The sequence below is a fragment of the Carcharodon carcharias genome, chromosome 16 (assembly GCF_017639515.1).
Source record: "Carcharodon carcharias isolate sCarCar2 chromosome 16, sCarCar2.pri, whole genome shotgun sequence".
NCBI classification, from domain to species: Eukaryota; Metazoa; Chordata; class Chondrichthyes; order Lamniformes; family Lamnidae; genus Carcharodon; species Carcharodon carcharias.
Window position 1 is genome coordinate 106,610,332 of NC_054482.1, and position 15,263 is coordinate 106,625,594.

Sequence of the window (15,263 nt, forward strand, 5' to 3'; positions counted from 1 at the left end):
CTGTGGCTACCAGATCAGAGGCTTGGGATTCTGCAAAAGTAACTCACCTGCAGAATTCCCAAAGCCTGTCCACCATATACAAGGTACAAGTCAGGAGCGATGGAGTTTGCTCCACATGCCTGGATGAGTACAGCCAACAATATTCAAGAAGCTTGACTCCATCCAGGGCAAAATACCTGGCGCAGAGGGGCAGCAGTGTGTACCATCTACAAGATGCACCACAGCAATTCATCAAGGGTCCTTGAAAAACATTAAAACTTGTGAACTCTACCACCTAGAAGGATATGGGTAGCAGACCCATGGGAACATCATCATCTGCAAGTTCCCCTCCAAGTCACACACCACCCTGACTTGGGAATATAATCACCATCCCTTCACTGTCACCGGGTAAAAATCCTGGAACTCCCTCCCTTACAGCACTGTGGGTGCACATAAACCAGATGGACAGTAACAGTTCTCAAAGGCAATTATGGATTGAAAATAAATGCACCATGGGTGCTTTACTGTGTTAAAGTTGCCTTGTAAATGCAATTGGTTCCTCTCATTGTGTGGGTAATGCTAAAAGGGTGATGCTGTAAAAGGATGTGTTTATTGCCTGCCCCAAGTTGCCTGAAGGAGATGTTAACTTTTTCTTTGGACCCTACAATGGTGTTAGATAGGTCATTCCTGGATACTGACCAAGAGCAATGAAAGAATGGTATGTGGTTTAGGATGACAGTGGCATAGTGGTAATGTCACTGAACTAGTAATCCAGAGGCCCAGGCTGATACTCTGGGGACATGGATTCAAATCCCACCATGACAGCTGGTGGAATTTAAATAAAATCCGGACTGGTGACCATAGGAACTACCATCGGTTGTCATAAAAACCCATCTGGTTCACTAATATCCTTTAGGGAAGGAAATATGTCCTTACTTGGTCAGGTCTACATGTGACTCCAGACTCACAACAATGTGGCTGACTCTTAACTGCCCTATGAAATGGCCTAGTAAGCCACTCAGTCCAAGGGATGGGCAACAAATGCTGGCCTTGCCAGCGATGCCCACATCCCATAAAAGAAAAAAACACAAACTTGAGGATGATGATGTTTCCAAGACATGAAGATGTTTCCTTGTTGTTCTTAAAAATATAGATTGCAGTGGGGGAGGTCCAGTTAAGTAACCTTGTTGAGCTGCTGCAGTTCAACCTGTAGATGGTGCATACTGGTACTGGAGGGGTTACATATTTGGTCCAATGTCATGTTCCCAGCCATTTCTATTCTGGGCAGTGTTGAGTTCCCCAAAGTAGCATGTAAGTAGCAAATATTCCCTCACACAACTGACTTAAACCTTGTGGATGATAGAGAAGCTCTGAGTGGGCAGGTGAGCCACTTTGTCAGGAGTGCCTAACCTCTACACTGCTCTTAACCACAACATTGATATGGCCAGTCTATAAAAAAAGTTTCAAAAAAGTAGGAGGTTTAACAAGGAATAATTCACAACTAGTAATTAACAATTCATTTAAAAATGCAAAATACGTATGGATTTAGCACATGGCATAGCTGAAATGAAGTATGCACTAGTAATTTTGCTGTCAGAGAATATTCCGGCTGTGAGTTTGATGCAATGGAATTTAAAATACCTGAGGCTTTCCTTCTTTCAAAGTGAGACAGAAAAAAAGAAATACTGCATGATTCAAGAACCAAGAATTTTCTGGAAGCACAGTGTGTCACTTCTCAACTTGTCAGGGTTAGCTCTCATCTGCCACCAGAGGCAGTGTATCATGACTGATAATGAAGAATGATGAAATGTTACAATCAATGGCAAGCTCTCTCAATAGTGCTCATGTAAATTAAAGGGCAAATTAATCCTATTAATTGTCTCAAATTTGAAGGAGAATTGATTTAATATTGGAACAATGTATTTAACAATGATATAAGGTCCATGAGTATTTATAGGACTGGGAAACCAGTGCAACTTAGCTAACTAGATTGAATTCTAGCCAAACCAGACCTTGCAACAGCTCAAACACAGATTGAAACTACCTGGAAAAATGTTATCCAAAACTTCAAGTAGCAAATAAACCACTGATGTTCTGGAGTACAACTAACTAGAATTATAAAAAGGGTCAGTCACAAAACTAATGCAGCAAAATAACATCAGTTGAAAGTCATCAAACCATAAACAGGCACACCCAAATACTTAGATAAAAACAAAAAAACTGCGGATGCTGGAAATCCAAAACAAAAACAAAAACAGAATTACCTGGAAAAACTCAGCAGGTCTGGCAGCATCGGCAGAGAAGAAAAGAGTTGACGTTTCAAGTCCTCATGACCCTTCGACAGAACTTGAGTTCGAGTCCAAGAAAGAGTTGAAATATAAGCTGGTTTAAGGTGTGTGTGTGGGGGGCGGAGAGAGAGAGAGAGAGGTGGGGGGGGGTGGGTGTGGTTGTAGGGACAAACAAGCAGTGATAGAAGCAGATCATCAAAAGATGTCAACAACAATAGTACAAAAGAACACATAGGTGTTAAAGTTAAAGTTGGTGATATTATCTAAACGAATGTGCTAATTAAGAATGGATGGTAGGGCACTCAAGGTATAGCTCTAGTGGGGGTGTTTTTTTTTTAAAATAATGGAAATAGGTGGGAAAAGGAAAATCTTTATAATTTATTGGAAAAAAAAGGAAGGGGGAAACAGAAAGGGGGTGGGGATGGGGGAGGGAGCTCAAGACCTAAAGTTGTTGAATTCAATATGCAGTCCGGAAGGCTGTAAAGTGCCTAGTCGGAAGATGAGGTGTTGTTCCTCCAGTTTGCGTTGGGCTTCACTGGAACAATGCAGCAAGCCAAGGACAGACATGTGGGCAAGAGAGCAGGGTGGAGTGTTAAAATGGCAAGCGACAGGGAGGTTTGGGTCATTCTTGCGGACAGACCGCAGGTGTTCTGCAAAGCGGTCGCCCAGTTTACGTTTGGTCTCTCCAATGTAGAGGAGACCACATTGGGAGCAACGAACGCAGTAGACTAAGTTGGGGGAAATGCAAGTGAAATGCTGCTTCACTTGAAAGGAGTGTTTGGGTCCTTGTACGGTGAGGAGAGAGGAAGTGAAGGGGCAGGTGTTGCATCTTTTGCATGGGCATGGGGTGGTGCCATAGGAGGGGGTTGAGGAGTAGGGGGTGATGGAGGAGTGGACCAGGGTGTCCCTGAGGGAGCGATCCCTACGGAATGCCGATAGGGGGGGTGAAGGCAAGATGTGTTTGGTGGTGGCATCATGCTGGAGTTGGCGGAAATGGCGGAGGATGATCCTTTGAATGCGGAGGCTGGTGGGGTAATAAGTGAGGACAAGGGGGACCCTATCATGTTTCTGGGAGGGAGGAGAAGGCGTGAGGGCGGATGCGCGGGAGATGGGCCGGACACGGTTGAGGGCCCTGTCAACGACCGTGGGTGGAAAACCTCGGTTAAGGAAGAAGGAGGACATGTCAGAGGAACTGTTTTTGAAGGTAGCATCATCGGAACAGATGCAACGAAGGCGAAGGAACTGAGAGAATGGGATGGAGTCCTTACAGGAAGCGGGGTGTGAGGAGCTGTAGTCTAGATAGCTGTGGGATTCGGTGGGTTTGTAATGGATATTGGTGGACAGTCCATCACCAGAGATTGAGACAGAGAGGTCAAGGAAGGGAAGGGAAGTGTCAGAGATGGACCACGTGAAAATGATGGAGGGGTGGAGATTGGAAGCAAAATTAATACATTTTTCCAAGTCCCGACGAGAGCATGAAGCAGCACCGAAGTAATCATCGATGTACCGGAGAAAGAGTTGTGGAAGGGGGCCGGAGTAGGACTGTTCCACATACCCCATAAAGAGACAGGCATAGCTGGGGCCCATGCGGGTACCCATAGCCACACCTTTTATTTGGAGGAAGTGAGAGGAGTTGAAGGAGAAATTGTTCAGCGTGAGAACAAGTTCAGCCAGACGGAGGAGAGTAGTGGTGGATGGGGATTGTTCGGGCCTCTATTCGAGGAAGAAGCTAAGGGCCCTCAGACCATCCTGGTGGGGGATGGAGGTGTAGAGGGATACCCAACTACTTAATGAGTGTACGCTTTCAGATCTGTCTCCTACACCAGTATCTTCATTCTTTGTCTAAATGTATGTCTTAAAAACTGACTGTTAGCATTGAAGTCTGGCAATTATTTAACCAGTTCTGTAAACTACTCTGGTATAAAAGTGGAATGGAAAAATGTCAGTCAATGCCAATCACACAGTGGCTTTTCCCTTCTGCACCTTTCCCCTCAACTTACCTTGCCTGTTGACGGGACAATCGCTGATCTTATGTAGAAATTTGCAATTATGCTGATTTTTTTTATTCTCAGCCCCTTCACTCCAGTTATCTTCATGGACACCATACAACTTTAGCAACTACAGCCTGAGCGTGACTATTAATTAATAGAGGTGAAAGCGAGCCTACAGTCACCAAGAATGGAGCCAACAACATTTCATGGTGATATTTCAGGCAGCAGGAAACATCAGACATATTATCCAATGTTGAAATCTATCAGGACCCAGGAGTGAAAGGATAATGTTATATATTACAATAAAGCACCCAGTCTGTTGGATCTTTTGTGAAGAAACAAAACAACCACAAATTCTGTGTACACAAATTCAAAAGCCTCAGGTTTAGCTTCTCAAATAATTTTAGAGCTTAAGATATTAAGTTTTTTTTTTAGAAAAATAAAGATATCATTCTTAATCTGGAATTATTTTGACGAGGAATGAAATGGCATTTTAAAATCAAGCTTCTTGCTGCTAATCCTGAAAGATTGATACACTCCCTCGTATCACATTGTCACATTCCCCTCTAGCTCTCATCCAAACCTTGCACCATCCATCATTCTCTCTCACCTGCACATTACCAATTCCCTAATTCCCTCTCCCTCTCATTCTTCACCTCACTTTCTCCTATTACCTCCTGAATGCTTCCCTATCAGATATTCACTCTGTCCCATTCACTTTCCTCACTCTCCATAGCCCTTTAATCGGATGTGCCCACCCCAAATAATTTTGTTTAAAAATTGACTTGCCATCCTCTGCCTCCAACATACTCTGAGGCTTGCCTCATCATCCTCAGTGGGAAACCAGCAGCATTCCAAGTCCCCTTAACTTATTTGCCACCAAATACATTACAAGTGTTATAAGCTGTGAAATCAGTAAAAATGACAAAATAAGCTTAGCGAGTTTTAGATAGGAGGGAGTAGAGGACATTGCCATAAGGCAGATGGTAGAGGCCCATAAGGCTGGCAATAGGGTGAAATGTAAAGAGCAGAAGCAAAGCTAGCTACAAGTCCAGCTCCCAGGCTTAATCTGGACCTGCCTTTGAAAACAGCAATAGAACAATAGTGGCTGCATTTCCAAAGTAGTACACTGCTTATGAAACACAGATATGTCAAGGGTTTGAAAATCGCAACATAAATGCATGTTCTTTCTTGGACTAGCATAAGTCCTGACTGAAGGAGGAAGACTTCTGCTGCAAAGAGGAGATGCCTGACAAAACCAGAGATGTTACCTGTCATTTTTTTCCCTTTATTTCCATAAACTCATTAACAGACCAGCTGTTTCTATATCAGCCCTCACTTTACCTCACTTATTGTGCTTTATGTATGGTGGTGCTGTAAGAAATAATCCATTTCTTGTTCAAACCAAATTCAGTGACGTTGTGGGGCATGGGGGACGACGCGTTTCAGACTAAAATGGCAACACTTTCATATTTCTTTGCTCTCTGTCTGCCTTTTTAAAATCAGTATACATTTCTCTTTCACACGACAAGCACCTTGAGAATTACAAGGTCACAGAACATACATTACTTGATTAATGACCCAGCTTATCGTAACCTTACATTGAAACAGCATTGGCAATGAGGCCCCAATGAGAGCGGTAAAGCGAAGATTTAGGGACAGCATTTAATTGATTTGTTAACAGCTATCCTGAGACCCTTGACAAAAACTTACCATTAAGACACAGCTTACATTATCATTTGCACATTTTTAATGGAGGCATGACTTCATTTCAAATAATTTTTTTTACACATTGACCACAGTAAAACCGACTGCCTAGTTCAGGGGATACTAATCACATCTTCAATAAAGTACAGTATGCCAGGTTTAATATAACTTGTTCCAAAGTCGACTTTGGAATGCACATTTTGTTCTGCCTTCACTTTCTTTCCCAATGGAACCCAGCTTAAATTTATTGGTATCCTTTATTTTATCACCATTCTCCATAAAGGGACTGTTTAGCTCATTATAAAATCAATTTCACCATAGATATAACACAACTTCTCACTGCATTATCACTGGATTAACTGCAATGACAAAAAAATGGGATTCTATAACAAACATTAAGAATTCCTTGTTTTCAAATCACTCCTCATTCCCCCCTCCTGTAGAACTACAATCCTACAGACCTTTGCACTGCTCCAATGCTAGCCTGTTTCACCTCTCCAATTTTCATCTCTTCATCACTAGTGGCCATGCCTTCAGCTGATTAATTTTATGCTCTGGAATTTCCATTCCTAGCCTCGTTCTCCTCCAAGATCTTTAAAACCTATCCTTTTGGCCAAGCTTTTGATCACCAGTCCTAACATCACCTTGTGTGCCCAAATGTAAAATTTTACATAATATCTACAGCACAAAAACAGGTCAGTCAGTCCGACAGGTCCCTGTCCGGTATTTGTGTTATGTTGCAGATAAGCCTTCTCCCACCCTTATTAACTTGGCGCTTTTCACAGTCACCGGACGTCTCAAAGTGCATTAAAGCTAATTAAGCACTTCACTGTTGTAATGTAGGAAATGCAGCAGCTAATTTGCACTCGTCACATTGCTGTTTCAGGAAGCTTGCTAACAACCAGATAATCTGTGATTTGTGACATTGACTGAGGGATAAACATTGGCCAGAAAACTTGGGATAACTCCCTTGCTCTTCTTTGGAATAGTGCCATGGGATCTTTTACATATACCCAAGCAGGCAGGTGGGGCCTCGGTTTAGCATCTTATCCAAAAGGCAGCACTTCTGACAACGCAGCACTTGCTCAATGTTGCACTGGAGAGTCAGCCTTAAGTTTTGCACTCAAGCCTTTGAGTGGGGCTTGAAACTAAACCTTGTGATTCAGATGCAAGTATGCTACCAACTGCACCACAGCTAACACCATCTAGCTTTCCCTTAAATGCAGCTATGCTAGTTGCTTCAACTGTTCCTTGTGGTAGTGAGTTCAGCATTCTAACTACTCTGTGAGTAAGTGCATTTCTCCTGAATTCCTTTAAAGTTTCTTAGTTATTGCCCCATCTATAAATGGAAATGTCTTATCTACGTCTACCCTATCAAACACTTCCATAATCTTAAAGACTCCTATCACATCAGCCCTCAATCCTTTCTCCAAAGAATCCAACCCCCCAATTTTAGCTTGCAACCTGCTTTGTGCTTTATTCTTTTTGCAGATAGTTTTCTGTTCATCAGTCACCACGTGCAGACTGCTCTCTGTGTCTTAAATGCCGAGCATCTTCTTGGCAATGCGACACATACTGCTTTCTTGATGCCATGCGCCAACTTAGAAAGTGATTATAACCCTAAACATGTTTTTCTGAGCTGAAAAATTGCAGCCAACTCCTAATGTGAATATAACCCTAAACATATAGCTATTAGTTGAAAAATAGGGGGTCGACTAATATGCTGGGTATAGCCTAAACATTACTTTGGCACTGAACAAATAGGGTAATCTCATACACCAGGTTGACTTATATACCACGATCTACAATACTTTTATTGAATTGTGTACCTGTGCTGCTAGATACCCATGTTCCTCTCCAATCAGTTTTATATTCAGTAACTTAGTTTCTTCAAGATTATGATTTGGAAATGAATAATAAAAACCTAAAATTTTAATACTCAATACTAATTATAATAAGAACAGTATTCAACCCTTTTTTAAAAGAAGTACACCTGTTCTAAATTCAATACAGATAATCCAAATCAAGGAGAATAATGTACTCTTTATTCAGAAGGAATCATCCTGAACATGTGCATGGGAACCTCCAAATGGAAGTAAATTTATTGCAAGTTGTTCATTCACTTGAAGTCGCTGGAAATGCATCAGCAAATTAATACACATCATTGTTCCTTCCAAATTAAACTCAGTTTCTTTTTTAAAATGAAATGCCAATCCATTGTGTACAAATTTACAGAATGTCACTACAGATTGGAAAAATATTCTAACAGCTAATATATAGGTCTGAATTTTCCATTCAGGATCAGAACTCCTACTTCCAACCCCGAACAGGCAAAAATATACACACGTGCCTTCCTTTGATTTTGCAGTGTAGTCTTGCTAAGGAAGATCCTGCAGAACTGACTCAGTGTAGGAATCCTTGGAGGAAGCAGTGGAAAGATCAGCGCAGAAACCACGCTCCCTTTATGTGGCACTAGCTGCCATATTCTGTAAGTAAAGCATTTAAATGAACCAAAGGTTCTCTGAAAAGCTAGAGAGGTGGCAAGGCAGCAGGAAGGTGGGTAGGGAGGAAATGTCAGGTCAGATCCTGTGGTTGGGGATAGTCAGGTCAGGTCAGCATTGTTGGGGAAAGGAGCTAGTTGGGGCGGATCTGGTGGCGGGGGGGAGACAAGAGTAGGGTGCTGGGGGCTGGTCAGGTCAGGTTGGGTAGATGGGTGCTGGAGGCTAGTCGGGTCGGGTGTGAAGAGGGTTGGCTGGTTGGCTAGGTCGAGCAAGTGAGTGGAGTCTAGTGGTTAGGGACATGGGGACAAGAGGAAGGGCCGGGTGGGCGGGGCTAGTCAGGTCAGATCTTGGAGTGGTGGGGGAGGGAGAAAGAAGAGTTGGAGCTAGGCGGGAGTCGGGTGCTGTGGGCTGGTCAGGTTGGAAGGGGTGCCAGGTGTTGGGAGCTAGTCAATTCAAGATTGGGGGACTTGTGAGTGGGGGTGTGGGGAGGAAGTGAGTATGATTGTAGGATCAATTAGGGGAGGCATTGGCGTAGTGGTATTGTCACTGGGCTCATAATCCAGAGACCCAGGGTAATGCTCTGGGTACGTGGGTTTGAATCCTACCATGGCAGACTGTGAAATTTGAATTCAATAAAAAAATCTGGAAGTAAAAAGGTCTAATGATGAGCGTAAAACCATTGTCGATTGCTGTAAAAACCCATCTGGTTCACTAATGTCCTTTAGGGAAGGAAGTCTGCCATCCTTACCTGGTCTGGCCTATGTGTGCCTACTCCAGACCCACAACATATGTAGTTGACTCTTAAATGTCCTCTGAAATGGGACTACACAATTCTCAATGGCAAGTTGGGGCAGGCAGTAAATGCTCGCCTAGCCAGTGACGCCCCCATCCCATGGAGTTCGAAGTTCTGAAGCGTCATACGGACTCAAAACATTAACTCTGTTTCTCTCTCCACAGGTGCTGCCAGACCTAAGGTTTTCCAACATTTATTTTTATTTTAGCACAACTTTCTTGCTTTTGTACTCTATTTATAACAAGCATCCCATATGCTTTATATAAAATAGTGCAATCAACTTATTCTGCCACCTGATTCTTTTTCTGGTTGGTGGGATGTAATGAGTAGTGTGCCACAGGGATCAGTGCTGGGGCCTCAACTTTTTGCAATTTATATAAATGACTTGGATGAAGGGACTGAAGGTGTGGTTGCTAAATTTGTTGACAACACAAAGATAGGTAGGGAAGTAAATTGTGAAGAGGACATAAGGAGGCTACAAAGTGACAGATAGGTTAAGTGAGTGCACAAAGATCTGGCAAATGGAGCATAATGTGGGCAAATGTGAAACTGTCCATTTTGGCAGGAAGAATAAAAAGGGAACATATTATCTAAACAGTGAGAGATTGCAGAGCTCTGAGATGCAGAGGGATCTGAGTGTCCCAGTGTATGAATCACAAAAGGTTAGAATGCAGGTACAGCAAGTAATTAGGAAAGCTAATAGGATGTTATATTTTATTGCGAGGGGAATTAAATACAAAAGTAGGGAGGTTGTGCTACAGTTGTACAGGGCTTGGCCTAAATAGCCAAGTGGTTATGGTACTGGGTTTATAACCCCAAGATCAAGAGTTCAAATCTCACAATGGCAAACTATGAAACAATGTAACTTCATCTGAATAGGAACAGATGGAAATGTGTTTGTACTCGAAAGAGTTACAGTTGTACAGGGTATTGCTGAGACCACATCTGGAGTACTATGTTAAATATTGGCCTCCTTATTTAAGGAAAGATCTAAATGCATTAGCAGTTCAGAGAACATTCACCAGGAATGGGCAGATTGCCTTAAGAGGAAAGGTTGTCCAGGTATCCACTGGAGGTTAGAAAAGTAAGAAGTGACTTGATTGAAACCTTTAAGATCCTGCAGGGCCTTGACAAAGTGGATGTGGAGAGGATGTTTCCTCTTGTGAGAGAATCTAGAACTAGGAGGTGGTTTAAAAATAAGGGGTCGCTCATTTAAGAGATGAGGAGAAATTTTTTCTGAGGGTTGAGAGGCTTTGGAACCCTCTTCCTCAAAAGGCGGTGGAAGCAGGGTCTTTGAACATTTTTAAGGCAGAGTTAGGTAGATACTTGATTAACAAGGGGGTGAAAGGTTATCTGGGGTAAGCAGGAGGTTACAATCAGATCAGCTATGTTCTCATTGAATGGCGCAGCAGGCTTAAGGGCCGAGTGGCCTACTCCTGCTCCATGTTCATAACTCAAAATGTAATCTGCAACCGAAGTTTGTATGGGCAAAACCTACAACAATAACTCACATTGATCTTGTGCCTTTAACATAATGAAATGCCATAAGGCACTTCACAGGAGCGGTACAAGACAAATCACATATTTATACTGTCCTATGTTTTGGCCATTCAAGTGAACATAGAACAAAAATTTCACCATTAAACTTGTTGAATTTTAACATTACCTTTACTGTAAAATATGCTAGAATTTATTGCTGGAACAGAAACTTAACCATCTCATGTTGAAGACCTAAGGCCATTCAGAAGGATAACTGACAAGTTCCATGTAACATGTACATCTCTATAAATAGATATTGGAACTGATATCCATGCAAAATATAAATCAAACAATTTGCAAACAGAGGAAAGAAAAGAAAATTGAGGGACATGTTTCTTCAAAAAAGGAAACTGGCAAATGAAGCATGTTGTGAATAAAGGCCATTTGGTCCATCAAGGCTCCATGCCCCAATAGAGGCTGCTCAACTTGCTTTGTGATGGAGACACCCCTCCATTTATTTGGCTATTCCTTTCTAAATGTTATCTTTTGCATTATAGCTGGACAGTATAGCAGCCCTTTGAGATTTTTCATATTTATATAAACACATCTTTCTGCTTCAAGGAAGCCCTTAAGAAAAAGATTTGCAATGAAAATATAAAACAAACCAAGACTAATTTGTATTAATGAACACAGACATCAATCTTTTATTCTCTCCATGGTAACTAAGGGAATTATAGTTACAGCTAAAATATAAGTTATCATAAATAGGTTTCTGATTAAGAAATAGTTTATATAGGTTGGATAAATGACCACTGGAAATAATTAATCCTGCTCCCAGCTGAAAACCAGATTTCAGTTCAAACAAAATGCACTCCAGATAGCATTAACCTATATTCCTGTTCATGTTACTGATTTCATATTTATAAACTTCTGGAATTAAATTCATTTTTTAATAATCATTAACAGATAGACACAAGATATTGAAATACTAAACTTATACCATTACAAAAGTAACTGGATCATTGGTAAAGTGAATGACTCTGAGAACATACCAATAGCTATTTTAAAAATATTTAGATTTTTATAAAACCTAAAACAAAATAGATTTATAGCTTAGTTTATGCCCTCAATAAACCGATGTCCCTAAAGTTTTAGTGCAGGAAAACATGAAAATAATTAGTAAATTGAACCACAGCAATAGTCAAAGCAAATTGGAACTGAAGCATTGGAGGGCTGCATTTTGATGGTAATGATCCCTTATTAATAATGGAAATGATTCATCATTTTCACTATTTTTTAGAATTTGAATTACTGTCAGTTCAAAAGGGAACAGGACAGTGTTGCAGCAAACAAACATGCACAAGTGTTCCATCCATCCATCCTTCGACATTGAAGAAGACAGCATAAACATCTAATTTTCTGCAGTCAGTTTTTTGAAGACTGACGAGACAATTTTTTTGCTCAGAATGAGCATCCAGTGTAAACAATGGACTCCACAACATAAGATTGCACAACAACCATGCAGAAAACTGAAAGTGCCATTCACTTGGAACAAGCATCATTTGCATTTCCATTTGCATCAGAGTTTTTTTTAAATCCAACTCCTGAGAGGGACAAAGATTATGAAAGGTAATTTAGTACATTTGGTCAATTGTCCTAGTCAGCAAACCATAAAAAAATGCAGAAAGCAAAAGCAATCTTGTAGCATAGGACTGAACTGCAGCAAAATGACAAGCCATTCATTGACTGGAGCAGTTCAACATAATTATTAAACTGAACCTTGCAAGTCACATTTCTTGGAAAACAAAAATGAAACATTTTAAAAGTCAGTGGCAAGAATGTGTAACATACATGACTAGGAGTGAGATATTAGGCAGCAATTTAACCCAATTTGAAAATTCTAAATAAGAACAAAACTCAGGCAAATTACAAGGTCATATGAAGCTAGAGATCTGGTTACAGGAGTGTTAAACTCATTTCCTGATGCTCATTATTAAGTTTCCATCACATGTGGTATTTTCATTGAAATTGGTTTGAACTAATTGTTAAGAAAAACTTGGGATTTCTTGCCACTTCCAAGGGGATTCCTGTACCTACATTCAAACAGGCAAAATATTACCTTGAGACACCAAGTGATTTATTGGGATATATGTTGATTACAAGAAAATTCCATACTCAGCAAAGAGAAGGGACGACAGAATACATTACCTTGAATTAGCTTTAGGGCTATTACCTTTCATATGCATTGATTAGATATTAGATAATGAAGGTTCTGAGTACAAAGTAATTCTTCATTCAAACTATTGTCCAAGTTTTTCGTAATCCACATAGCAAACTAAATTTTTTAAAGATTTAAGTTACTCAAAAAGACAGCTTTTTTCAATGATGCAATTTCTTTCTACCTGTATTCTCCACTCCAGTAATTTTCACCTTCCTGGTACCCCCTAGGCAACACTTCTAGTCCAAACCAGTGACTTCTTCCCAGTCTTAAAATTGGTTGTCCTAGGGGAAGGGGTGCAAAATGTGCAACTGACTAAAAACTCCCTCAAAATTTCCCTCTTAAATCAGAGCTTCTGGTCTCTGCAACCTATCTCAAGAGGGTCCAACCGGTACTGCACATTGACTATTCATGTTGGTGGCCTGTCTCAAGTCACAAAATATTTAAACTAGATTTTCTAAGGCAGTAACTCACATTTTAATTTATGTTGATGATCATGGGCACTTATCTATAAACAGGTTTTACACTCAACCCAAGTGCTAAAAGAATTCCTACACAGTAAATGACAGTAGCCCCCTCAACATCTGCTATGACAATACTGCCTCTAATTGCTCAGTACAGTATTTTAAATGCTACACCTAAAATGTATTTCTATTCACATTATAAACAATTTTCTATACAATCACAATTCTCTTTCAAATATGTATTAGTTTCTCCTTCCATTCCCCTTCATTCAAGCAGCAATTCAAATTTTCTAAATTTGACCATCCTCTAGTCTTTCCCCTTCTTGGGCTGAAATTCTCTCTTTTCCCACACTCCGACTCAGCAGAGACAACTCAAATAATCATCATGCCAATCTGCAAGTTCTTTGTGCCTGAAGCAAGCATTCTTAAAAGATAAAATTGCATATAGTGCATAAATATGACAACCGAATGCAATTCCCAATGGTACAACAGACTAACTGAATTGCAACTTTCCCACTTTTGTAATTTAACTTGTGGCAATTTTTAAAAACTGTAATACACGTGCAATATGTGCATGAATGATTTAGCTTCCTGCAATTCAAGTTGCACAACAATTGCAACAAACCCTGTCTTGACCACTGCCTTTTGTCCACTTAAATGGCAATGCATAGTGACCGCCAGCCCCCACTCCCACCCCCACCTCCCCCCCTCCCCCCCCCCAAAAAAAAAGGAAAATATAAATACTTTTCTAAATTTTGGGGTGGAAGCAACGGCTCCAGCCAATTCCTTACAGGCCTAGCCCTTGCCAGCTGCTGTTTTACGATAAGCATTTCACAAAACAGGGACGGGACTTGTTCAGGCAGGAGAGCTGCTTTTATTAATAATGCACCATTCAAGGGGATGGTTTGGAATTAGGAAGTGATTTTTTTTTCTCTTTAAAAAAAAAACAAAAGCAGATAGTGGAAGAACGCATGGACACATGAGCAAACTGCAATCTAGGTAACTACCAAGCTCAGTGGGGTGTTAAACCCCCCCCCCCCCCCCCCACCACACACACACACACACACTAACAAATGTCCTGACTTACCCAGTTTTCCCCGAGATTCCTCCAGCTTCTGGATCTGGTTCTCCAGGAACAACATCGCGATCATAAAAGCCACAACCGCTAGAAGCTGCAATTTGGGCGGCATGATAATTCTTAGAAGCCCCATTAAATTATCAAGACATAACGCAAGTGGGGAGGGGGAAAAAATTGAAGAAAACCTCAAGGAGAGAGGAAGGGGGGGGGGGGAGAGTGAGTGAAATAACACACACACGGTGGTGGTGGTAAAGTTGGTGGGGGGGGGGGGGGCAGGAGGAATCAGAAGCGCCGAGAAAAGGTGAGAATTTTGCCCACTGGCATCGTCGGTGTCACTGAGTCGAAGGGGCAACGCAAGAGAATATGAAGGCAGCCGATCGACGGCCTCGCTCTCTGAGCTCTCGCCGACGTCGATTCACTCACGGCGGCCGCGGCTCGCTGGACTCAACACTCGGTGTCTGATTCCCTTTCCCTCGTCCTGCCCATCCCCCTCCCCACCACTACCCTGCTTCTCGTCCCCCCTCCTCGTCCTCCTCCTCCTCCTCCTCCTCTACCCGCCCCTCACACCGCCCCGCGCCACCGCCTTCAAACACCAACCGCCTCCCGCGCGCTCTCCGGCTGCAGCTCCCCTCCCTCTCCCAAACCCAACACCAACACACAACAGAACGCGCTCCCCGCCCACCTTCCACTCTCATTGGACACCATCCCCGTTTGATTGACAGGACGATCGCACCCTCCGCCCCGCTTCCCAATGGTCCGCCCTCA

General features: G+C 41.8%; 1 protein-coding gene across 3 annotated transcripts in view; it reads right to left on the minus strand.

The window, feature by feature from the left end:
* The window catches only part of hs2st1b (heparan sulfate 2-O-sulfotransferase 1b), a 236,901-nt gene extending 221,915 nt beyond the window's left edge, over window positions 1–14,986 (minus strand). For 2 of the 3 annotated variants that reach the window (XM_041208578.1, XM_041208577.1), the window contains exon 1: window positions 14,508–14,986. In XM_041208578.1, the coding sequence (XP_041064512.1) occupies window positions 14,508–14,631 (124 nt within the window). In that variant the 5' untranslated portion in view covers window positions 14,632–14,986. The remainder of the gene's footprint in view (window positions 1–14,507) is intronic. The other variant, XM_041208579.1, reaches the window with a different exon arrangement.
* Window positions 14,987–15,263: the final 277 nt, after the last annotated feature.